Here is a 26186-nt window from a genome sequence, read left to right as displayed (position 1 = left end):
TGTTCGTTTCCTATGGCTACTGACAGATGACTATAAGCTAGGTGGCTTAAAACAACAGAAATTTATTTTTTCACAATTTTGGAGGCCCGAAGTGTGAAATCAAGGTGTTGTCTGCTCTGTGCTGCCTCTAGAGGCTCCAGGGGAGAGTCCTTCCTTCCTCCCTCAGCTTTCGGTGGCTCCAAGTTTCCTACGTGTGTGTGTGTGTGGCTGCATCACCCCAGTCTCTGCCTCTGCCTTCACATGTGTCTGCCTTCTCTTCTGTCTGTTTCAAGGATACTTGTAATTGGATTTAGGGCCCACTCAGATAATCCATGGTGGTTTCAGCTCAAGATCCTTCATTGATCTGAAAGGGCGCATTCACAGGTTCCGGGTGAACATACCTTTTTGGGGAGAGGGTGGCGTTGGCTACTCTTCAGTCCACTTCAGCTGTCTGAGAGAAGTTCAGGGACTCGTGGAACACACAAGAGAGCAACCAGCTCCGCCTTGAGCAGGGAGGGGAGAACAAGGATGCCTTCTCCCATGAGGGAAACCTCAGCTGAGAGTGAAGTAAGGATGGAGGCAGGGAGCAGTCGCTGGTTTAATGCATGTGGCTAATACCTTTGTTGTTCTATTTAAAAGTCTACTGCTGGGAATAATTGTTGAGAAGATTCTAGAGCTCCATAATCCAAAGTGCTTCTGTAGACTTCTGACCTAATACCAGATGGAAGACAGGCTACATGGTGGCTCCCTGAATGAATGAATTCAGTGCCTAGTAATGGGTTGAAATTGAAGCTTTTGGTGCAAATCTCAGTTGTACAACTTACTGTACAATATCATAGAGCTTGTTGAACTGACGTAAAGCTCAGTTTTCTCATTTGTAAAATGGGATTAATTGTAATATTTGTCCTATTAGAGGGTTTTATGAGGATTAAATAACGGGCACACAAAGGTTTAGGGAACTCTAAGATGCAATCCAAATGTGCGTTACGATGGTGTTGAAATTCCACTGTGGCTTCAGGAAAGTCACCCCACTGGACTAGTGTACGCCTCCTGCCAAAACAAATTTCCACATGCGATTTTATCTAGCATCTCTCAAAGTCCAACCCAGATGTGCTAAAGAGTAACCAGAAAGTAAAGATATCATGCCATTTTGAGGATCTTAGTGGGATATCAAAATGACCTCTTTTACATTAGAATTTTGTGGCAGTATAGCTTTTGATGTCAGACAGACTTGAATTTGATTCTTGGATATGCTGTTTATTAGCAGTTTAATCTTGGGCAAACTGCTTGAACTCTTTTTTTTAAAAAAACTCATTTATAAAATTAAACTGATATATCATAGAGGTGTGTTTAGGAAATAATAAGATATGTGTCAGAAGTCACCTAGCATAATGCTTCATACGTAGTCATGATAAGCACATTGCTGGTGGGGATTTTGATGGGAAATACAGACACTTTAAACTTCTCTTTGCTAAGGGTTGCCCAGCCAGCTCCCATCTTCTCAGTTTTACTTCTCAGCTTTGTCAGTGACCTATCAAGATGCTTCACACCTGTTGGTCTATAAATTTCAGAACAGAAATGTCTTTCTTACGAAGAGTAAGTGTTTCATGGCCAGGGCCTGGGGGTGTGGGGGGTGGGGGACCATTTCTACATAACTTGAGGCTTTCAGTAATATATTATCACTCTGATACTCAGTTATCTCAAAAGAACGCAGCAACCAGCCCAAATAACCCAAATAACCCCAGATACCCCCAATAACCTCAAATAATATTGTCCCCATGTAGCTTAAGTGCTCCTTGTGGCGTTTGGTGTTCACACACCAGGCCTTCCCCTAAGGGCTTTCGCTTAGCGGTTCTAGTAAAATGGTTGGATCTGCTTGCACCAGCAACTTCTCCTGAATAGTATTTGAGGGGGTGCTTTCCGTCGCTCAGACGTTTGCCGGGCATCCTGTCGCTGCTGGGTATTGTGCTGTGCATTTGGGGCACGCACAAGCACATTGAGACCGTCTCAGCACCCTGCGGAGCTCACCGTCCGGTAGGCGTTAAACAGTGTGACAAGTGCCTGCTTTAGGGTGCCATTGGGAGCCCTGCGGAGGGGTCTTGGGCAGGTGGTCGGGGGAGGCTTCCAGGGGAGGTGTGTTCGAGTCAGGTCTTGAAGGATGATGAAAAGGAAGCCAGGAAAAAGTGGAGACATTCTACACAGAGGGAGTATGGCCAAAACAAGGAGGCCATGGTGGAAAGTAAGCCCACAAGCTTAGACTTTAAAATAGAAGTCTTCGTAACTCCTGTTTTGCAGGAAGGGAGGAGGCGGCCAGGTAGCCAGTGGGGAGTTATCACCACATGGATCCTTAACCCCCAGTGCTTTCTTTTACACACAGGCCAGCCTAAGACACAGTCTAAGAATTGTCTTGTGACTCTGGTAGGAAGGGAGAGTCATGGATGGAGACTTAGGTTAGCAAACCTAAAAAACTATAAGGAGGACTGGGCCACAGGATTTGTCCTGTAAACCGTCAAAGCTCTATTTGCTGACTGTCTTTAGCTAGCAGAATATTTGGCCTACACCGTCCATATGAGACCTGCTGCTGTCATCAGGGTGGGTCTTTTCCCTTGGCTTGGTTGATCTAAATCCATATTGTAGAATGTATGATGCACAATCCACTCAGTTAAATCACACATTCATAGACACAAAAATTTACAAAAAAAAAAATCAGACATGCAATGTAGCTATGCTGCTTCCTATAGATCTCAGCCTAATATTAGTGGAAGGCCTGGGATGCTGGGTGGGCCTCTTTTTCTCTTGTTAGCTTTAGTCTCTGTCTCTCCCTGACTGTCTCTCATCTCTTTTCTCCCCCACACTGAAGTTCGCTTCTGGGAGTAAGCACCTCTCCGTCCCTGTGCCTGCAATGATACAGGGCTCCTCTTAGAAGCAGCCCAAGCGTTGGGCCTCAACCATACAGACTAACCAGCTCTACTCCCTTCACTATTGAGGTTTCTAGCTGTGTTCCTGATTGTTGTTGCACAAATCTGTGTGCTGTAGAAATTACCTAAAATGCCGGTACTCAGGCAGAGTGTGCTGTATTGTGGATACCTTATGGTTTGGGAAGTCGTCTGATGCTGGGAGTAACGTTATAGTTGAGGTTGGTCTCAGGACAGGAGACCTATTGGGCAACTGCTGGGAAAAGCTCATCTCTGTCCTCAGAAACCCTAGTCACAGAGGTCATAGAATGCTCTTACTTCAGCAGTGCAACCATCAAATATTTAGCGACTGCCGACTCTTCTTCATTGCAGGTACCAAAGTTACAAAATGTGCTGTCTTTCTCCTCTTCACTGAGTGAGGGAGGAGGCTTGTTGGTATATACCAAGCCATGGCGCATACTGTGTCATTTAGTGATAAGAACCAGGCACTCTGGGGCAAAGGAAAGGGGTACCTGTGGGGAGAGGTCTATCCAAGGGCCTCTCGCTCAGACCAGCCACCCTGCTGCAGAGGGTATCAGCTGTCCCTGGAGCTGGGCTGGCCTTTTTAAAAAAATTATATTTATTTATACTAACATTTAAAACTATTAGTCTCATAGTGCTGCTGTAACAAAAGACAACAAACGGTATGGCTTAAAATAACAAAAATGTATTTTCTCACAGTCCTGGGGGCTTATAGAGGGGGCCATGCTACCCCTGAAGGCTCCAGTGAATCCTCCACTGCCTCTTCCAGCTCTGGTGGTGGCCCTGGTCACCCGCGAGCAGAGCTGCAGTCTGCCTCTGGCCTCACTTGCTTTTCTCCCTGCTGTGTCTCTGTCACTGAATCTCCCACTTCTTCTATAAAGACACCAGTCATTGGATTTAGGGTGTATTTAGTATGACCTCATCTTAATTTGATCACATCTGCAGGGAAACTTTGTTCAAATAAGGTCATATTCACAGGCATATGGGGTCAGGAATTCAGCATAATTTTTTGGGGGGGAGGTGGAGTTTTCAACCCACAACCTGTGCTCTGTCCACCAAGTGCAGGTGGGTTGTGCACGCCACCAAAGCTCATATACTTTGCACTTGGGCAGTATCCCTTTGACAGTCACCTGGGATCCGTTTCCTTTTCCTTTTCTATAAGTTCAAATATGCTTGGTCACCCAAAGGAGCCAAACAGCTTAAGCTTGAGCTTTGGCATTAAAACTGACATTGAAATCTGTCTTCCCAATTTATTAGTTGCAAGTTGTGAAGTACGTTGTTTCACTTCTCTCAGCCTCAATGTCCTCTTCTGTAAAATGGGAACAGTGAGATTACCTGCATCACTAGGCTATTCTTAAGCCTGCATGAGAACCTACATGTACTGCTCTGCACTGTGCTGTACGCTCTTTATATGATCTCATTTAATCTTTTCAACTCTGAAGACACTGGTGTTTAGACCCCTGTTTCACAGTTGAGGAAATAGAAGGTAAGTGATTTGCCCAAGATCACTAAGATACTAAGAATTACCCAGAGTTGGGATTCAAACCCAGATTTCCATTATGCTGCCTTTCTCAAGGTTGACTTTTTTTTAAAAAAGGTTTTATTTGTTTACTTTATAGAGAGAGAGGGAGAGAGAGCATGCACAAGCAGGGTGTGTGTGTGTGGGGGGAGAGGCAGATGGAGAGGAGGAGGGAGAGAATCTCAAGGAGACTCCTCACTGAGCGCAGAGCCAGATCCCGTGACCCTGAGATCATGACCTGAGCTGAAGTCAAGAGTTGAATGCCTAACCGACTGAACCACTCAGTTGCCCCAAGGTAGACATTTTTTAAAAAAGATTTTATTTATTTATTTGAGAGAGAGAGCGCAATCAGAGGTGGGGGGCTAGAGGAAGAGGGAGAAGCAGACTCCCTATTGAGCAGGGAGCCCTATGAGGGGCTTGATCCCAGGACCCCGGGATCATGACCCAAGCTGAAGGCAGATGCTCAACCAACTGAGCCACCCAGGCACCCCACAGATAGCTGTTTTAAAAGCTATTGTTGATTTGCTGTTTCCGTGGCCACATACTACAGTAAGAAGCAGCACAGCATGATGGTTGAGTATGGGCTCTGGAGCCAGATTGCCTGTGTTCAAACCCATCTCCACAATTTCCCAGCTATTTGGCCTTGGGCAGATGATAAATCTGTATCATTGGTATCCCCAGGTGTTCTTGTCCCGAGGATGGGGCTGAGAATGATAGCATTGATCTTACAGTGTTGTTGTGAAGATCTAATGAGTTAATGCTTATAAAGCCCTTGTAACACTGCCCCACACCCTGACCTACTGTGGTTATTTCCTGCATACAACCACCTTTAAAGCAGGTGTCCTTGTCTCTATTGTAGAAATAAGAAAACTGAGGCCAGAAAGGCCATACACAGCCAGAGGTGGCAAAGGCAGGATTCAGACCCAGGCCTATCTGACTCCAAAGCCTTGTGGTTAGACCAGGGGTGGTAGATTCCCTGTCCCCCACCTTTTCTGTGGCCCATGGTACATTTTACCACCCAGCCCCACCTATATCACTGATTGTTTCCTGCTTGGTCCAACGTGCTCTGGAGATCAGGAGCTGGGTTAGAAGGATGTGATCAGTCCTTATCCCCATGTCTTTCTCATTTTGGTAGTTTGGATAACATTTATTGACTGCTACTCTATGGTTAGGCATCATGATAAGCACTTTACATGCCTTTTCTCATATACTTTAAGAATTTTTAAAGGAAGCTTTACTATCCCCATTTCTCAGAAGCTTAGGCTCACAAAGATTCCACAGAAAAAGACATTCCCTGTTTGTGGCCACCTTCATTCGCTTCCTTTCCAGCTGGACATCCTAGTTTGGCCAGGCCATGCAACTGGAAAAATCCTTAATAATGAGACAGAGAATATCCTCACCATAACTTTCCTCTTCTTAAAAGCCCAGAAATCCCTTCAGATTTTAATTTTTTGATAGAGGGCTAACCACTGTCTCCCACAGAACTCCAGGGGGCATAATTCCCGTTGTATCTGAGGTGAACGGGGCCCCCTAGAGTTGTGTGATGCCAGCTAGAGACAGCTAGCGCGCCCCCTTGTGAGGTCGTGAGAAATCTTGCATGTTTTTCCATTTTCCACCACAAGAGGGAAACATACAACCACAAATGATTTGAAAATCAAGCAATTCTTTAGATCCACTTTTTTAAATTAATTAACTAATTAATTAATTTTTACTTTTTTTTTAACCAAGGGGTTTTCATATGTAGTTTCTGGTAATAGCCAGAATGTGGGAAAATACTCTGTTAGCTCCAAATGAATATTCTTAAGGGAGTTAAAATTTTCTTGAAGATGCTTCAAAAGGAAATAAAAGATATAAAAATTCTATATGAACCATGTAAATTGCCATTTTTATAGGTCAAAATGGTTGAATATTGATAATTTTTAATAAAGCAGGAGCTGTCCTCACAAGTGCATTATGTAGGAAAAGGCCTTCTAAGCTCTGGGCATCTTCAAAGATTGTTTTTAGATTTAAACACATGAATTAAGAATGGCTGTTTGTGGAGGTGGGGAATGCCTTCCTTACCTTCTCTCTCACCTCTGGGCATTCATAACTCTCTCTTGAGTTCCCAGATTAGCACTTCTTACTCCTTTTTTTTTTTTTAACAATTTGTTGACTTATCTCTCTTTTTAGACCAGAAGTTTCTTGACAGCTTGAGTCTGACCTCTTCCCGTGGTGCACAGCGTTTGGTGAAATGAATGCAGCAAGTCAGCTTATGTAGTCATGGCTGGATACATGGGTGGATAAACAGATGGACAACAGACTGACAGATGCTAGAGGATGTACACGCTCTGATGCAGCTATTTTTAATTTTATAATACGCTCCAGCAGTCTTTTTTTTTTTTTTAAGATTTTATTTATTTATTTGAGAGATAGAGACAGCCAGCGAGAGAGGGAACACAAGCAGGGGGAGTGGGAGAGGAAGAAGCAGGCTTCCAGTGGAGGAACCTGATGCGGGGCTCAATCCCAGAATGCCGGGATCACGCCCTGAGCTGAAGGCAGATGCTTGACGACTGAGCCACCCAGGCGCCCCTCCAGTAGTCTTTTTGAGGCTGAGATTCTGCACTGCTCTGAGCCATGCAGCCCTTGGAATTCTTCAGACTTTGTACCTTCTTTATAGTTTAATGTAATTTCTCTTTTACATTTAATAACTTATCGTATCTTTATATGACAAACCATGCAATATGTACTGTTTTCTTTCTGTCTTTTTTCTTTCCCTCTCTTCAAAAGATGCATTGTTTAAATTGAGGTATAATTGACATGTAACGTCATATTACTTTCAGGTGTACAGCATAATGATTTGATATTTGTGTATATTGCAAAATGATCACAATAAGTCTAAATAGGTATTATTTTCAGTCCCCATTTTAAAGATGAGAAAGTAGGGACACCAAGAAGTTAGGTATTTTGCCCAGGGTCACCCAACTAGTAAATGGTACTCTATCTCCTTGCTATTGACTGAGGTTGCTCAAAGGGAGAAAGAAAGTGACTTTCCTCTCTTCTTCTTGCCTGGTCAGCAGGTGGAGCCTGGCTCAGAGCTGGCAAATAGGAGCCGTGCACCACCGAGCCCGGCTCAACACTATGGAGAGCTGCAGGTGGTCGCAAGTGATATAGGAAGCTAGTCAGACCACAGTGAGTTGCCAGGAGGACTGCTCCATAAGGTTTCAGAGGTATCTCCTGAAAGCCAAGGGTAGAGTGGATACCTGGGCCTCATACGAGCTTGAGACAGGAGGAACCTTGGCAGCCACTCTATCTACCCCCTCTGGTTATCTCAGCTTTGTTTTCCTCCCACTCTGCTGACTCAGTTGTCAGTGTAAGTTGGTGTGTGTGTGTGTGTGTGTGTGTGTGTGTGTGCGCGCGCACGTGCGCGCGCATGTGATCTTAGTTCTAAACGCATTTACTCAAACTCCTATGAATATTTCAAATTTAGAAATCAAATACCCTTATTTACTTCTAAAATCATTTTGTCTAACAAGCAAATCTTGAAAATATTCAAGTTGTTCTCATATAATCCAATCATGGTAACAGCAGGTACTTTTGTAGGGCATCCTCTACCAGCTCTGGTTTAGAACTTTCTGTGTATTACCTCATTCAACCATGACTGCAAACAGTGAGTGAGCTAGGGGGTCTGTTATTCTCCCCATTTTTACAGATGAGGCCATGGATGCACAAGGAGGCTAAATGACTTTTCTGAGGTCACACAGCTAGTGACGGGCAGAGCTGGGTTTCCAGCCTGTCAGTGGGGCCTTACAGTCCTTTCCCTGAAACACTACAGCAAATTATCTGCATCTGATGATTTAAACTTCAAACTATAAATATGGGACAAAGTCTTCTTGAATGTTCCAATGTTTATAATTTTGATAAAATTCTCTTATCTCCTTAAAATCATAAGTCAAAATAGGTTACTCAACTACACATTAGAAATTGGGAATATAAGACTAATCTGTTAGAGAAACTAATATCCCAGATTCTCCTAACATACCTAAAATACCAAATATACTTAGATTTTCTCCCAAACTTATGCAAAAATATTAATGCTGCAAGTCTGATTTATTTTATTATCTGTATACTATGAGTTTGATTTACTTCCTGTCCATACTTAATTCTAAATCTTTCTATGTTTAAAAATGCCCTCTTCAAGGGGTGCCTGTGTGGCGTCTTCAGTTGAGCTTCCAACTCTTGGTTTCAGCTCAGGTCGTGATTTCATGGTCATGATCTCATGGCTGTGAGATTGAGCCCTGCATCGGGCTCCACGCTCCACTTGGAGTCTGCTTAAGATTCTCTTTCCCTCCGGTCCCCTACCCCCCACCATGCATGCACATGTGCTCTCTCTCTCTCTCACTCTCTCTCAAATAAATAAATAAATAAATAAATAAATTAATTAATTAATTAAATAAACCTTAAAAAAATGCCCTCTTCAAAAACCAGTCTCTCACCCCAAACAGGGGTGATCTTTCCAATTGAATTGGGGTGATATTGTGAGCTGGCTGAATTGCATGTTGACTGGAGATCTGAATAGGAGACCACATTCCCTAATTCTCATGCTTAATGAATCTGCAATCCTTACCTTCTTGAGAAGATTCATCTAACCTATTTTATGCTTGATTCTATTCTGAATGGTTTCCCAATTCTTTCTGTACATTGGGCCCACAAATCTTAGAGATGTCTAGATGATCCAGAGTTGTATCCTGCATAGTGTTTGGGTATTCTCACATATTGTGTGGCCGTTGGTCACAGTTTATGGCTGTTCTCATGACACCACTGTCCCTGCCCCACAGCTCCTGAATTTACCTATCTTCCCAGTTCAAAGACTAACTGAATTGGATCTGTACTTTTTTGAGTCCTAATTCTAGATTCCTGGGAGGGGAAATATGAGTGATCTAGCTTTGGTCAGGCATCCACCTCTGGTGATCATGGCCTGGCATCAGGGTCCTGTAGGAGAACACGGCTCTAGGAATCTACCCTTGTGGAGTAGGAGACAGTAATCAGAGAAGAGAGGGAAGGAGTGGAAGACACTCTGTAGAGAAGGGGTCAGAGGAAAGAGGTTGTTCGGGTGGAGTCTTCATGTTGGAAGGAAAAATCCTAAGAGGGCTCAAAGTAGCCTTGGGACTTAAAATTGAAGTCTTGTGCAGGAGGCCGGCAGAGGAGCAGCTCTGGACAAGACCCCACTGACCAGGATCCTCAGAGCCACCCCAGCTGAGGAAGGAATTCTTTTTTGTAGACTTGCTAGTCTTTTTCCAGTCTCTCCTTCTCGAAGCTATTTGATGCAACACTGGCAGCCAGTTAACTTTCCAAACCATATCAGTTTAGATTCCTTTTGCTTAAAAATTTCCATAGCTTTGGTGCCTACAAAATAAACTTTAGTATGGTTCATGAGACTTTGTAATCTTGCCCCAACTATTTCTCTGGTCTTACCCCATTACTGTAACCTCTCAAGAGCTGTCAGTCTGTGCATGGACCTCTGGGACAGGGCCGAGGCCACCACAAGTGGTGGCTCCTCTAACGTGAACTTCTTTTTTTTTTTTTTTTTTTAAGTTTTTAAAAATTTATTTGACAGAGAGAGAGGGAGCACAAGCAGAGGGAGCAGCAGAGGGAGAGGGAGAAGCAGGCTCTCCACTGAGCAGGGAGCCCGATATGGGGCTTGATCCCAGAACCCTGGGATCATGACCTGAGCCCAAGGCAGCCCCCCAACCGACTGAGCCACTGTGGCTCCCCAGGACATGAACTTCATAAGAACAAAGGTCCATGTGCCTTTCTCTCTCCTCCTCCATCTCCTGAATATGAAAAAAAATTATATCTTTATATCGTTTTCTAGTTCACAAAGACTTTCATAGACACTTGGTGAGGTCATCATCACAAAAACCTTGTGAGGCAGGTATTGTCTCATTGCAGAGATGAGGAGATTGAAGATTGGGAGGGTGAGGGGGCTACCATTTACTGATAATCTTCTAGATGCCAGACACAGCACTCTGTGCTTTCACATATGTTACCTGATTCAGTTCCCAGCACAGCCTTGAGAGTTGTCCCCATTTTACAGGCTCAGTGCAGTTAAGTAACTTGCTTAAGATTACATTTCTCATGCAGTTGAAAGTCAAAGCTTTGAGCCCTGGTTATGTCTGGCTCCTAAACATATGGTCTTTGCATTATCCTGTGATGCCTAGCGTGGGGCTGACATTCACTACATGCTCACATACTGTTGGTGGGACAAATGAATGAGTGTCTTCCTGTCTCTTGGGTCACACACCCCAATCACTCAGGCAGGCACCTGCAGCTGTCACAAGTACAGGGCTTCAGGCTGGGGGTCTGATGATCTCTGCTGCTTTTAGCCCAATTACTGGCCTTCTTTCTAGTGCTTACACCTAGAGACAGGGTTAGCAATCCCATCCCCTATGTCCACTACTGTGGCATAAGCTAAAGAACATGGTAGTTAGCTACCCAATAAGTATTTACTGATGGAAAGAAAGATAGAATGAATAAAGAATGGGCCTGTCTACAGTTTCTGTTGTGTTCTACTAGGAAGGTATCTGCAGATCAGAATGGGAGCTGGAGTCTTTGTGAGGCTGGGAGCGAAGGGGTTCATAACTCTGCCATTGTGAAATTGATTGGACCCAAGACCAGTATGAAAGTTCCTTGTCTGAGGGGAGTAATCCTTAAATCCCCCATATGGTTTAAATGTAATTTGTGTCATTGTGAAGGAGTACTGGCAATGCAGGCGAATTCATTAGGCCAAATTGGGTTCGCTATGCTCGACAGTAACGTTTCCGAAGATGAAGTTCAACCTTTGCTGGAGAGCTAAAACAAATGAGTTTCTTAATAGCTGCCCCACTTAGTCTATGCATCGTAAGAAGCTTCATGTTCTTAATGCCCCTTCTTTTTTTACCACACTTCACAGTTCATCTAACATTGCTGCTTCTGGTAATATTTTTATATGGGGTTGAGTTCTACAATGTCCATAAAATTATGACTCAGGCCTATTTTTTAGAATAGAAGCTTTTCTAGGGCAAGGGTTATATCTTTTTGCTTTAGTTTTGCATATTGACCAACACCGTGCCAGGCATATGTAGTCACTGACAACGTTACTCTCTGTTCTGGGGTATAGAACTCTTTCCTCTGGAGGCTTGTATTCAGTGTGCACTTAAATTGCTGGGTATTCATTGACATGTGCAAGAGTTGTGAGAGAGGGAATCTTCCCCAGTCCATGCATTGCTGAAGGGCTGGCTCACACACAAGGAGGGAAAAAGGTCCATGTGCCCACCTAGATATTTCCATGCAAGAGAGATGCTCTGAGTTCACCCACTGGGTTCACTTAGTGACCTGATTCCGCAGGTTAGACATGTATGATCTCTTGGTGATCATACATGTGATGTATCATATGTACATCATTACATATGATCTCATGGCTATCTGTTTCCTTCTGTGTTAAATAATTTTTAAAATATAAAGATGATCTACAGGGAAGGTATATTTAAAGATCTTGAAATTAAGAGGCAAATAATAATCAACCCCAAGATGGCATATCAGGTAATTGGAAGAGTACCAGCAGTACTAAGTTTGCAATATTTCTTTCTAAGCTACTTTGGAAAGTTATTTTTTTAATAAGATAATCTTTTTAAAAGAAATTATTTATTTGAGAGAGAGAGAGCACAAGCACAAGCAGGTGAAGGGGTAGCGGGAGAGGAAGAAACAGACTCACTGCTGAGCAGAAAGCCCCCTGCAGGACTCGATCCCAGGACCCTAGGATCACGACCTAAGCCAAAGGCAGACACTTAACCAACTGAACCACCCAGGTGCCCAGAAGTTTTTGTTTTTTTTTTTATTAACTTTCAAGAATCAGAATAGTTACATTTGGAATACTTTCTTTATCAGTTACTTTTTTGGATAGTTAGAAACTGGTGCTAGTTCCAAGAGGAGGTTTAATTCTGGAAAAGTGCAGCTTTTATAACACTTATGGTGTTAAAAAAATATTTTTAGAAACAAGTTATGGTTCACATGAAAACACACTGGTAAGCTGAGGTGTTCTAGCATGTGATGTGGCCACAGTCTTCAAGGAAAAAAAGCAACTATTTCCTATCCTTTGAAGCAAGAGCCGTTGGATCTCATGCTGTGAACAAACCCACTTTTATGCTTGCATTTTTTTTTTGTATTGAGCATCTATTTTGAATTTGCATAATTATGCCTTGATTCTTCATAACTTCTCATTTTATGAAACTGATTCGCATTAACCATAAACTGTAAATAAAGTCAGTGCGTGGGAAAAAACCCATCAAAATGTTAACTCTCTTTGTTCCAGCTTCAGGAAGAGCTTCACTGAGAGAGTGGCAGAGCACCAGCAGAGAACATGCTGGAATGTGTGGGCAGAGAAGCTTCAGTTGGGGATGTTGGAGCACCCTTATGACCACGTGCCCCTCAGTCTACCCTGGGATTTCAAGAACTTCTTAAGGAAACTACCAATTATGTGGTCGGTTGCTCTGTTATTCCCAATGAAAAGATTATTGGGTTGATATTTCATAAATCTTAGTCTATTATTAAATATGTCAAGACACATATGCTAGCCTAATTTGCAAACCTATCTAGAACCAGAGAAAACTTGGCACCAGACCTAAAAAAATGAGTTTAAAAAATGCCTTTATTGTAATTGCAAAACAGTGGGTTTGTAAACTACTGTTAATATAGCAAGCTAACTTCATAAATTAATTTCTAAGGAATTTTACTTTTAAGAAGTAAATAAAATCCCCAAATAAACTAGAAAACGTGTCCTTTGGCCAACTGGTTTTCAGCTTAATAGACGTGGTCTTGTGAATTGTTTTAATGTTATGTCTCGAGGTCTTCCCTGCACGTGGACCAGCACCATTTGTCATTTGAAAGAGACCAGGCTTCCCTGCCAGCGGCTGCTTTTGGCTCCCGGGCCTGTTCACTTATCTGGTCCTGCACAGAGCAGCCCCATGAGCAGAGAAGGCAGTCTGCTGCTCCCAGTTCTGTTTGCTTTCGGACCTTGCTTGACAAGATAGTAGAAAAATACTCAGATTTTGTTTATCAAGGCATTATTCGTGTTTCACTTGAAAACCTGGACTCCAGTGTATGTCAGACTCTCCAGACATGTGGTGTAACTAGTCCTGGTTTACTTTTTAAGCATCCTTGACAAGTTTGCCGAAACCTTGACAATGGAGCTTCTTAATCGTCAACTCCTGCTGAACTAGATAAAGAAGACGCATGCATTTAAATAGATCATTAATAAAATCTTAGGGATCAGATGGGGGTTGAATATTAAATTTGTTCAGGTAGAATGTTTTAGAACATCTTAGGTTCTTCAAATGCAAAGAACCTGCTTCACTGAAAATGTTTTCTTAAAAGCCAAGTCTATTTAAAACTGACACAATGAAAACACAAAGTTTAATCTTATGTTCATACTGTTTTTCCAGATAATAACTTGATCAGACCTCATGCACTTAGAGAAACATACTTTTTTCCCTCCCTGTTTCGCTTATGTTTTCAAGGATTTGGTGCATCTCCATTCCCATGTTTCCCTAAGTTCAAGGGAGTGACCAAGTTGTTGATCATTCAGGGCATATTTGTAGGTATCTGTTCTTCTAGAGCTGAATACTATTTTGTTAAACCCTTGGTGGGCAATGAATAAATCTCTTCTGTTTGGCAACTTTCTTCCTTCCGACTGGAATTGCATGTGGGAAGTAAAAAAATTCCTTGGGTATCAAAATGATGGTGATGTAAGGAAACCAGAGGTAACTGAGATCCCTCACTTCCATTTTAAGATTGACCTTTAACTTGCTAGATGGCATGGGACAACTGTAGCAGCAGATGGCCTTCTCAGTGACGAGTGCCCAGAGAGGCTCTGCGTTAAGGGGTGTTGGGAGCAGTGGGAGCCACACCAGGGTGTCCTGTTCACCACAAGCCTGCTTCTTGGGACAGCGCTTGCCCCATCTTTGCCTGGCCTCTGCGAGTGGAGTCTGGCAGCCATCTGGTGTTTGTGACTGAAGGCTGCCACAGGCAGTATCCTTTGGAGCTATCTAACGGGGGAGAGGACGCAAAAATAATTGGAGGGTATTTGGCGTGGTTATGTGGGCTGAAGTGTCCTCACCAAAACAACTTGGAAGATGTGCTTTGTGTGTGGGTGTGGGTGGGTGTGTGGCCCTTAACTTTTCACCAGGGGTGACGACAGCAAGGACTTAACCCAGCTTCCTCATTGAGAGTGACCATCCAGGCACGACCTCTATTTTAGTTACTCAGATGACACTGTTGCAGCTTCAGGTCGGACAGACTATTTTGAGGACGCTTGCCTGCTCTCTGGACACCCTCGCTGAGCCAATTGGTGAAAATGAAAGATGAGTGGTCTTGATGAATGGATTTCTGGGAAATAAAGAAAAATGGAAGAAGGTCCTCTCCCTCTGTTGACTTTTGCTACCGTTCCCTACTATGACCAGAAACCGGGAACTAGTGGATTACGGAAGAAAACCTATTGTTTTGAGGAGAAGCCATGTTATCTGGAGAATTTCATCCAGAGTCTATTCTTTTCCATAGACCTTAAAGATCGACAGGGATCCTCACTGGTGGTTGGTGGAGATGGGCGGTATTTTAATAAATCAGCGATAGAAACAATAGTGCAGATGGCGGCCGCCAATGGGGTTGGTATACGATAATTACTATTCCGTTTCTGGCTCTCTATGTATGTTTCTTTCTTCACTTGGCAGAAATATACAAAAGTACGAAGATTTGTATGTTGTATACACTTCAGTGCTACTAATATCCAGTTAGCGTTTCATTGTGACTTTAGAGAACGTATATTGTGATATGACTCCTGAAATTACATTAGTCACGTTGGGATATAGGAATGTAAGTTCGTCTCCTTATGTGTTGTACTCTGTCTTTTGCTTGAAAAAATACCTGTTGCTTTTTAGATATTTAAAGCACACCCCCAGCCTTAAGCTGTCTTATCCATATTCTAACTTAGTTCCAAGGGGTACCCTCTCCTATGTAAGAAGGCTCTAATGAGTAGTGGAGAGAGGAGGATTTTGTTTTCTTTCAATGGCTTCCTTGTTGAAGTTCAGTCACTTGTCAAACAGGAAAACAAAAGCCAGGGCATGCTCTTGTTTGTGGATCCTGGTAGTCATGCAGAAATGCCAGGAGGGGATTGGAAAATGTTAGGTATAAGCCTACCAAGAGGACCTGTTACAGGGGAACCTGCTTATAATGACCTTGGACACAAAGAAGCCCTGTGTGCGGTGAATTTGTGCAGCAGGGTAGAGTTAATAACTCCTGGAAGACTATAATATAAGGAGGCTCTGCTAAGAGCTCTGCATTGTGAAAAACTGCATTGGCTGAATTAACCAAATCAGAAGGAATCTTGCACCAGAAGGCATTGATCTTGATAATCTAACAATTTGCACAGTCCCACTGATTTGCAGGAAGGTGGGCATCAGGACGTTGCTGTTTTTGCTCTGCAGGTTCCTCTGTGGGACCAAAAATATATTTTTAGTGTTTTAGATTATACTTAGCAATAATTTGGAGCACACGGTCCCTCAGAACTCATAAATTTTAAAAATCTGTTGTATTTCCTTTCTGGGAGTGATTCTGGTTCTGAGAACATAAAAATTTATCACGGCAACCAAATATGTTGGGCGTTCATCGTCAGTCTGTTTTAATAATACGCCAGGCAGGTGTGATTGCAAAGCCCCAATTAAAAGCAAAAACAAAAGCACACCGCTGAATTAAATTTAAAAATGTTTGTAGATCCTATTGTTTATAATGTGGAGTTTCCTTCCTACCCAGTTTCGGAATCTGAATGCCTCTCATGTAAGAATTGCTGATGAAGCACTCAAATATGAAATTATTATGAAGCATATACATTTTTAAGATAAAATGTGACATGCTATAAATTTCACCTTTGAGGAGAGCTGCGAAGGGAACGGTATTAAGATGCTTTTAATCTTTAGAGAAGGAACGAAAGGAACATTATTTCTCCGCATATATCTAGATCGTTGAGTGGATCTGGTACACTGTCCCCTTTGCTGTGATATATTTGGCTTCATTTCATTTTTGTGTGGAGCTGAAGGATGTGGAAGAGGTGGTAGGAATGTGTAATTCAGGCAGACCCTATACACTTGCTCAGATTTACGATCTGAAGGTTTGCTAAATAATACATTTAAGTGATAATAATTGACTAAATATGGTAACTGCCTATTTGTTAGAGCTGTGGCAGCCCAGGCAATATTTTCAAATCTTCTCAAGGGCATTCTTTATTTAAAATAGTGTTGCATTTAAAGCAGTCATGCAACCAAACTGAATTATGTAAAACGTTTAGTGGACCAATAAAGCACTTTAATCTGATAAAACCTATCACCTCCTAGATGGTTTGATTCCTTCTTTTTCTGACATATCCTCAATTCTGACTCTTGCGACATCCCTTTGATTGTGGACAGAGTTCTAGGGAGGACATGTAAAGGAAAGATCATTTATTGCCACAGATTTTGGTAGAAGTCATTGTTCCTTCCTCACCTCTGTCAATACCCACTCCACCCTTAAGTCGAATCTTGGAAGCCACTTCAGCCTAGTGAGCCAAATGAAGATCATTTCACTTTTTTTCTCTTTATTATACTTTTATCTGGTGCATTTATGGACTGTAGAATACAATTTGCCATTGTTAGAAGTTTCCCTTTGTTTTTATTTGCATAGAGCTGTCTGCATTTACAGGAAGTTTTTTTTACACGATGCTTCTGTGAGCTAAGTAGTACAGGAAATTTTAATGTACAAAATAAGACATTAGTGGGGCCCCATTTATAATACTGATATCTCATTTGGTCTCCAGAGCTTTAAACTTAGAGAGATGTTTAGAAATAAGAATATGTGTGTATGACTAGCAGGTCAGAGAATGTGGCACTTGTTTTTTTGTGAAACATAAGAAAGCACCAGGCCCTTTTTTTAAAAAGGAAAATGAAGTTTGCTCCCTGTTGTGTTTGATGATAAAATGGTGGGTAAACAGTGAGGTATCCATCCTCGTAGCGTGAGCTGTGCTATGCGGGAAGGAGTAGCGGGAGGGCGAAGGAAGAACAGGAAAGGCTGTTTGTTGGGGGGACTTTCTTTTTTTATTATTATAATCATATTTTTGTATTATGTTAGTCACCATACAGTACATCCCTGGTTTTTGATGTAAAGTTCGATGATTCATTAGTTGCGTATAACACCCAGTGAACCATGCAATACGTGCCCTCCTTATTACCCATCACTAGCCTAACCCATTCCCCCACCCCCCTCCCCTCTGAAGCCAGTCATCTGTTGAAGGGCATCTCGGCTCCTTCCACGATTTAGCTATTGTGGACAATGCTGGTATGAACATTGGGGTGCATATGGCCCTTCTCTTCACTACATCTGTATCTTTGGGGTAAATACCCAGTAGTGCAATGGCTGGATCATAGGGTAGCTCAATTTTTAACTTTTTAAGGGATCTCCACACTGTTTTCCAGAGTGGCTGTACCAACTTGCATTCCCACCAACAATGTAGGAGGGATTCCCTTTCTCCACATCCTCTCCAACAATTGTTGTTTCTTGCCTTGTCAATTTTTGCCATTCTAACTGGCGTACGATGATATCTTAGTGTGGTTTTGATTTGAATTTCCCTGATGGCTAATGATTTTGAACATTTTTTCATGTGTCTGTTAGCCACTTGTATGTCTTCATTGGATAAGTGTCTGTTCATATCTTCTGCCCATTTTATGATTTGTTTATTTGTTTCTTGTGTATTGAGTTTGAGAAGTTCTTTGTAGATCTTGGATACCAGTCTTTTATCTGTAGTATCATTTGCAAATATATTCTCCCATTCTGTGGGCTGCCTCTTAGTTTTTTTGACTATTTCCTTGGCTATGCAGAAGCTTTTTATCTTGATGAAGTCTGTTGGGGGGACTTTCAGTACCAGGTAGAGGGAGTTATCTGTAAGTTGATAGACACTTGGGAGCCAGGGAAGGATTTTTCTTTAAAAAAATTTTTTTTTTTTTGTGGTAAAGTATACGTAAAACTTAGTGTGTCAGCCATTTCTAAGTGCACACTTCAGTGGTATTAATTACACTCACAATATTCTGCAGCCATTACCATTATCCATTTCCAGAACTTTTTTCTCAACCCATCTGAAACTCTATACCTACTAAACGGTAACTGCCCATTTCTCCTCCCCCACCCCCTGGCAATCTCTGTTCTACTTTCTGCCTATGAATTTGCCTTCTTCTATGTACCTCATTTAAATGGAATCATACAATTCTTGTCATTATGTGTCTGGCTATTTTACCTAGTACAGTGTTTTCAAGGTTCATTCATGTTGTAGCATGTACCAGAATTTCATTCCTTTTTAAGGCTGAATAATATTCTGCTGTGTGTATATACCATATTTTGTTTATGCATTCATCTGTTGATGGACGTCTAGCTGTTGTGAATAATTCTGCTATGAACATGGGTGTACAAGTTATCTGTTTGAGTCCCCGTTTTCATTTGTGTTTATAGCAGAATTGGAATTTCTGGATCGTATAGTACAGGGAAGGTTTTTGTATAGAGGAGAGACACAGAACTGTGGTTTAAAAAGGTGAACTAGGTGGGCCTGAGTTAGAAGGATGGATTCAGCCAGGGTAGATTAAGGGAGGTACAGGTGGGAGAGAGAAAGGGGAGACTGAGTCAGGACCTGTTGCAGTGCTCCAGACATTGTCAAGGGAAGGCGGGTAATAGGGTAATATCTCTTCAATATCAGGTTGAGGATTAATATTTCTGAGGGTGATTCACAGGAGAGAGTCTTCTCTGGAAGGAGAGATTTTGATCTGCTGTTACCTCTTCTTGGGCTGAAGAGAAAAAGGTACCCTGGACTTCCCTTGCTTCTGTCTCTTGACTTTCTTATTCTTACTCCCGATATAATCCCCTCATTCTTGGACCATTACTGACTGCAGATCTCACCCTAAAGAATGGTAGAATAAGGGATGACTCGGGTGGTGCAGCTTAATATTCATTCACCAGTCTCCCTTTCCATACCAAATACATGTAAGATCTGAGTACAAGTCAGTATAATTGATGTGCAAGTATGTGCAAGTATAATTTCCAGATAACTCCATCACCACTCTGGCTGATTAAATTGCCACCCTTAGTTAAGCCCCTCCTACTGAAATTATGAAACTGCTCAACTATAGATTTTCACTCTTATCAGAACCCAGAAACTGCTGGAAGGGTGAGATGTTACTGTTCTCACTGTATTGAGTTAGCTATTAGTGGCCAGCGATGGTTACTAATTTGCCTCATGACCTTGCCCTGTCATCTGTCCCAGTGCCTCCTGTACCACCTTTCCATAAACACTTGTTATTACTGCTTTTGGATAAATGCAAGGGTGGACAAATGGGCAGCGTCGCAACTTTGGACCTCAGCTTCTTCATCTACACAGCAGTCCTAGGGAGCAACTATGAGAATGAATTGAACATGCCATGGGTTTTAGAAAGCACTCTGCAGCTCAGTGATAATGATTAATACTGATTTCACACCGTCTGCAGGTCCCTCTGGTCTACAGAGGAGCCTAGTTATAGCATCTACCCTGGTCATCACCACTTCCTGAGGAAGGCAAGGCATAGCAAATGTATTAGTCTAACAAACATTGTTCCGAGATGGACAAATGAGAGCCAAGAGGTGACTGAAATGAACCAGCTGCTTCCTGGGAGATGGTTGGCAGCCGAGGGGTTGATGATAAGGCGGGCATGCGTTCAGTGACTTACTTGTAGGGTGGCAGAGGTAAGAGTTCCAGAAAAGCTTTCCCAGGGAATCCAGGTATCATCAGACACATCTTCCACCATAAGTCATTTCTTCAAGAATGTTTATCTTGGGTGGGGCAAAAAGAAATAACAAATGGAAAGTTTAAAACATTCCTGTCCCTTTCTTCTCTCAGAAAGGAGAATGGAATGAGGGCACAAACGCCTCATTTTATAAATCTTTTGATGCAGTAGTCAGGTTTTCTCCAAGTATGTTCAAGGAACTGATGGGACTTCTTCCTTCTTTTCCAACTTGGGTCATGTTGAAACAAGTATAAATTACATTTTAGTGAAGAAAGATTTAGGAGCTGTGCTGATAACATCTATGAGCGATAGGGAAGGTGAGTTAAGAGCGAGCGAAGTAACCACCTGTAGCCCTTTTCTGTAGGTGGTTCTGATTGGTTTAATCAGTAATAACCCCCAGCAGCTTCTGCTTTAGGCCCAGCAGGTAACCCAGGTACACCCTCACATGGGTGGATGTGTCCTGCTTGGAGGAAACCACTATATCAAAATCCAGCCTTGATTGGAAAGATAAGTTTATGAGATGCATATTGTAAAACTCTTCATATAAAATTCGCCCTTTTTACCTTAAAATTTTTTTTTAAGTTACAAAAAGTCTTCTCTTTGGGTAGAATTCCTTTAACGAGCTATCTTCTCCCCCAATGCGGTCTGAAAGCATGATTGAATTGGATAAAAATGTGGGTTTTCTAACAATTTTTCAGTGAAAATTATGAACCTGGTCTGGAAAGACTGTGTTTCAAATACTCTGTGTTTTCTTGCCAGAGCCTTAGTGCTCCCCCAGACCACACACTATTTTAAAACTACAAAGTTCCAAAAAACTATCTGAAGGAATGGCTTTGTGAAGGAATGACTTTGTTCTGCAATACGGATTCTACTTCAGTAATAATATTATTCAACAGTAATATTCTACTTCATAATAAAATAATAATAATAATCCAGGCTGTAGATGTTCATTAAAGAACACCTTTTCTGGTTCAATACTGTTTCTTTGTCCATCTGCCTGTTGTTTTGGTGTTTCTGTGCAGTAGCTCTGGATTTATCGATGTTAAAGTGTGCATTTTGGATTTCTTCTTTTAGATTGGTCGCTTGGTGATTGGGCAGAATGGAATCCTCTCCACCCCTGCTGTATCCTGCATCATTAGAAAGATCAAAGCCATTGGTGGGATCATTTTGACAGCCAGCCACAACCCAGGAGGACCCAATGGAGATTTTGGAATCAAATTTAATATTTCCAATGGAGGTGAGTTTTCTGTCATTTTGAGGATAGTCCATTTCTGGTCATTGGGACAAACTAATAACTGAGGCCTTGGAAGGCCAGGGTTCTGGTTCTGATCCTTAGCGAGGGAATTCTTTGTTTCCTTTTGGTGACAGTGGAATGCTTCTCCTTCTGCTGTACCTGAATATGAGAAGCCATGCACGAATGATCATTAACATGATATTTTCTTTTAGAAAATTTTGATGCTTTGCTGTCTAAATGATGGAATGGCACATGTGCTGGTGAAGAGGGATGGATGAGCTCTGTGTTTTTTGTATTTTCATGTCAGTCCCACGAAATGACCCACAGTTCACCGTTTGATTTCCAGGTCCCGCTCCAGAAGCAATAACTGATAAAATCTTCCAAATCAGCAAGACAATTGAAGAATATGCAATTTGCCCCGACCTGAAAGTAGACCTTGGAGTTCTGGGAAAGCAGCAGTTTGACCTGGAAAACAAGTTCAAACCATTCACAGGCACGTTGACTCTCCTCCCCTCCTGCCCACTCTAGTTCCAACTTGAACAGTTTGCCTTTCAAGGTTTTAATACAATGGATCCTCAGTGTTGGAAAGATCGTGGTCACTAAGCTTCGCATGCCTTAGTTAGCAGGTCTAGAGTTGGGTCTGGGAGTCCCAATCCGTTCCTGCCAGGAATCAGCCCTGTGACTTTGGGTAAATCATTTCCAACTTTCTAAGCCTTGGCTTCCATACCTATAAAATGAATGGCCTTGACTAGAAGACCTGTAAGATTACATTCATAGCCAGCTTTTATTGAGCTTTTATTGTGGGCCAATGGGCCAGGCTCTTAACATACATTATCCCACTTTATTCTTACAGAGCCCTGTGAGGGCAGCACTATCTGTATGCAGGTTTTCCAGATGAGGAAACAAAGGTTGAGAGAGCTTACATGACAAGCTCAAGATCCCATAGTCAGTGAGTGGTAAACCAGATTCAGACTTAGGTGTAAATGATTCCAAAGCCTGGGCTTCGATTCTTTATTTCCTGCCCTAATATTCAGTAAAATCAAAATCAGCCATTTTGGGGGCGAAACTGAAACTCCCCACAGAGGCAGCTGTGGTAGACATTTTGTGGTTGAATGCCAAGGTGTTACCAGTAATTGATGGAGTAAATGTTTATAACATTGTTCATATTAACACAACGAGGATGAGATGGTTAGTAAGGCGACTTGCGTTTTGACCGTTCTAAAGTGTACTCTTTCTTCTGGATTGCAATGTGATGGAATGCATTTTTTGTTTGAACCTACCCATCGAGAGCTGGCAGTTGCATCCTAACAAAGATAAACTGGCGCCTTGGTACATCTTGAAGACATTCTTAGGGTTTGGAAAACACCAGTAGAGAATTTCTTAAATTCAACGTTTTGAAAATGTTCAACCCCTGCACGTCCAACAAGAACAATTCTAAGTTCTTATATTTGTTTTATTCCTTCAGCAGTGCATGTGAAAAGTGGTTTATTAAAAACCCTTTTTTTCCTGCTTTTTACCCTTAAGTCCCATGGCAAAGGGCCTAGAAAAAGGAAAGAAAAGTGGGCATTACATTTTCTGTTACTTGTGACACCAAAATACGCTTTTTATAGTGATAGGCAAGGAGTGAGTGTGGCAGCATAACAGCGTTTACAGTCAGGCAAACCTCTGTCAAAAATCCCATGTGTGCCCCGGCCTAGCCATATGGGCAAGTTACTTAACCTTTCAGACTTAAAGTCTTTCTTTAAGTCTATAAAACAGGTCTAGTAACAGTTACTTCTCAGGACTATTGTTAGTCTTGAACAGCCAGGGTGTATTGGAGCTGCTTGATAATTATCCTTTTATTTATTTATTTATTTATTTATTTATTTATTTATTTATTTTTAAAGATTTTATTTATTTATTTGACAGAGAGAGACAGCCAGCGAGAGAGGGAACACAAGCAGGGGGAGTGGGAGAGGAAGAAGCAGGCTCATAGCGGAGGAACCTGATGTGGGGCTCGATCCCAGAACGCCGGGATCACGCCCTGAGCCGAAGGCAGACGCTTAACCGCTGTGCCACCCAGGCGCCCCGATAATTATCCTTTTAAAGTAGCTATTGTGGGTTTACAGCAATACAATCATTTTAGAAGATAATATTTCTTTAAAGAATTTTTTTGAGGTGGGGGAGGGGCAGAGGGAGAGAGAGGGAGAATCCCAGGCAGGCTCCATGCTCAGCAGAGAGCCCAACATGAGGCTTGATCCCACGACCCTGAGGTCATGACCTGAGCCGTAAACAAGAGTCGAATGCTTAACAGACTGAGCCACCCACGTGCCCTGAGTCTAATATCTTAATGTATTTAGTTCCCCCATCTTTTAATGTTGCTTGTTCTCACAGTGGAAATTGTGGATTCAGTGGAAGCTTATGCTACAATGCTGAGGAACATCTTTGATTTCAATGCACTGAAAGAACTGCTGTCTGGTCCAAACCGACTAAAGATCCGTATAGATGCCATGCATGGAGGTATGGAGCTATTTTTCTTCCCTTCCCCTCTCTTAGAGATATGAAGCTGCTCTCTGCCTTGTGTATCATGATGCTTTAACAAGCCTTTTCTCAAGACTCTGCATCACAGTTTTTAAATAGTGATTTTGCAACCATATCACATAGATAAAAATCTAATTGTATGCAGCAAAAATGGTAGAGACATTCCTCATGGTAAGGTAGTGCGAAGTTCAGAGTTTCCACATTAGGCATCAGGTTTTGAGTAACATGCAACTGTTTTTGTGGATGCTTCCTCCCCCTCAGAAGATACCTTACATTCTTCCTAAGCGCCCCCATCTATTCCAAGGGGGTGGTTGTCATTTGCTAGATGAGGTAAACATGCTCCTGAGCCCCATACCCCACTCAGCTGCCCCCACATGTGCCTTTTCTTAGAAGAGCAGAGTTTACAAGAGCAAGCTGAGGATTAAATTCAGTAACAACAGTTGGGTGTCTCTCCCTCTTCTTCCTCTGTGGGTGTGTGGGGCCAGGTCAGCAAGAAACAGCAGCCATCCTTGTGGACCAGAACCACGAGGATTTCTCACATGGAGGAATGTGGCAATTCCTGAGCACTGAGGTTGTTTATTTGTTTTGTAGTAAATTTAGAATTTTAGAATCTTTGAGTGGGAAGGAATCTCCCTGGTTTTGGAATCTAGCTGCCTGCCTGATTGGGAAGACTTTCTGTCTGGGATTGAACTCTTTTAATGGTGCCATTCAGGGCCTCCTGTTACACTGCAATACCCCAGTTAGAAAACCTTCTTCTGGAGGGTGGAAATCTTCCATCCCTGAACCTCACCTTTGAGTCCTAAGTTGCCTCTGGAGTCCCACAGAATGAGTCTACTTCCTTACTTAGATGATAGCTATTCTGTCATTTCAAACCATTCAATAGACATGTATTGAGAACCTACTACATGTGGGCATGGGGGGGAGGCAGGGACTCAGTCAGGGACTTGCTATGCTTGGGGAGATGGGATGGGTCAGAAACTACTGTCAGGCCAACAAAATGAGGGTTAGATAGAATTTCAAGTATTCTCTTTGGGGTGTGGAAGAAGGCATAGCTTAACTAGCCGTATCAAGAAAGGTTTCCTGGAAGAAGTTGGCAACCAACTCAGCTTTTATGAAAGAAAGACCTAGGGTGGTCATTTCCAGCTGAGACATTGGCTGCAGCAAAGCCATGAAGACTTAAGAAATGTTATTAGGGAAATGAGGAGAATGGCTTAAGAATGGGCTTTATATGTTAACTAACCAGATTTTAAATAAAAACTAGAAATAAAAACATGAAAAGAATGGGTTTGTGATGAGGTGTGAGGTACGGGAAGAGGGTCATGAAGTAGACTTTGTTCTCCAGGCCTTTCAGGGGTTCCTCTAATGCCTCAGTTTCTATATCCTTCACAGCTGTGGCTGCCTTGACCCTATTCTGTGGTGTGTCCATAGCCTCCTTAACATGTGACCCCTAATGGGAGAAGCATCTTCTACCCTATTCTGACCTCTGTGGCCTACATTGGTGTCTGTACCTTCCTTGGTGAAAACACGTTCTCAGCAATTTAGAAATGAATGTTCTTGGTAGTTGTACAAAATGTCACCATAAAAGTATGTGACTGGTTTTTCCTCTTGTTGGTAGTTCTTACTTTTTGTTTGTATTTTGAACCAGTTTGTCTGATAGCCAGATATAGTAGGAAGATTAGGGCCGTGAATCCCAGCTCCCACTCCTACTAGATATGTAAATTTGGGCAAATGGCTTCATCTCAGACTGGTTTTCTTATCTATAAAGTAGAGGTGATAATCACAATGTAAACATTGATAACATACGTGCCAGGTACTGTCCTCAGAGCTTCCTGTCTATTAACTTGTTGAATCCTCACCCAACCCTGTTAGGTAGCTACTATTATTATCCTCATTTTGCAGTAGGGTAGCTTGAGGCACAGAGAGATTACATAACTTTCCCAAAGTTGTACAGCCCATGATTAACAGAGCTGGGATTTGAACCCAGACACACTGATTCCAGAGTCCAAGCTCTTAAGCACTGAGCTCTACCACATTGTGAATTCTTTTTGTTTTTGAAGGAGTGAGAAAATGGTTGCAAAGCACCTGGCAAGGTGTGTAGTAGGGCCTTCATAGAAGCTAACAGCTCTCCCTTCCCCCATTCTCCTTCATCAACTAACCCCACC

At 42.3% G+C, this 26186-nt stretch overlaps 1 protein-coding gene across 1 annotated transcript in view; it reads left to right on the top strand.

Moving 5' to 3' along the window:
• Nucleotides 1-26186, top strand: part of PGM1 (phosphoglucomutase 1) — a 61388-nt gene that overhangs the window by 11527 nt on the left and 23675 nt on the right. Inside the window, exons 2-4 of the mRNA XM_040627206.1 lie at nucleotides 21345-21507; nucleotides 21851-21997; nucleotides 23878-24003. Coding sequence (XP_040483140.1) covers nucleotides 21345-21507; nucleotides 21851-21997; nucleotides 23878-24003 — 436 coding nt within the window. The remainder of the gene's footprint in view (nucleotides 1-21344; nucleotides 21508-21850; nucleotides 21998-23877; nucleotides 24004-26186) is intronic.

Source organism: Ursus maritimus, unplaced genomic scaffold (assembly GCF_017311325.1).
Source record: "Ursus maritimus isolate PB19 unplaced genomic scaffold, ASM1731132v1 scaffold_12, whole genome shotgun sequence".
In the NCBI taxonomy this organism is placed as follows: Eukaryota; Metazoa; Chordata; class Mammalia; order Carnivora; family Ursidae; genus Ursus; species Ursus maritimus.
Note: the sequence above shows the minus strand (reverse complement) of the source record. Positions and strands in the feature narration are given on the sequence as shown.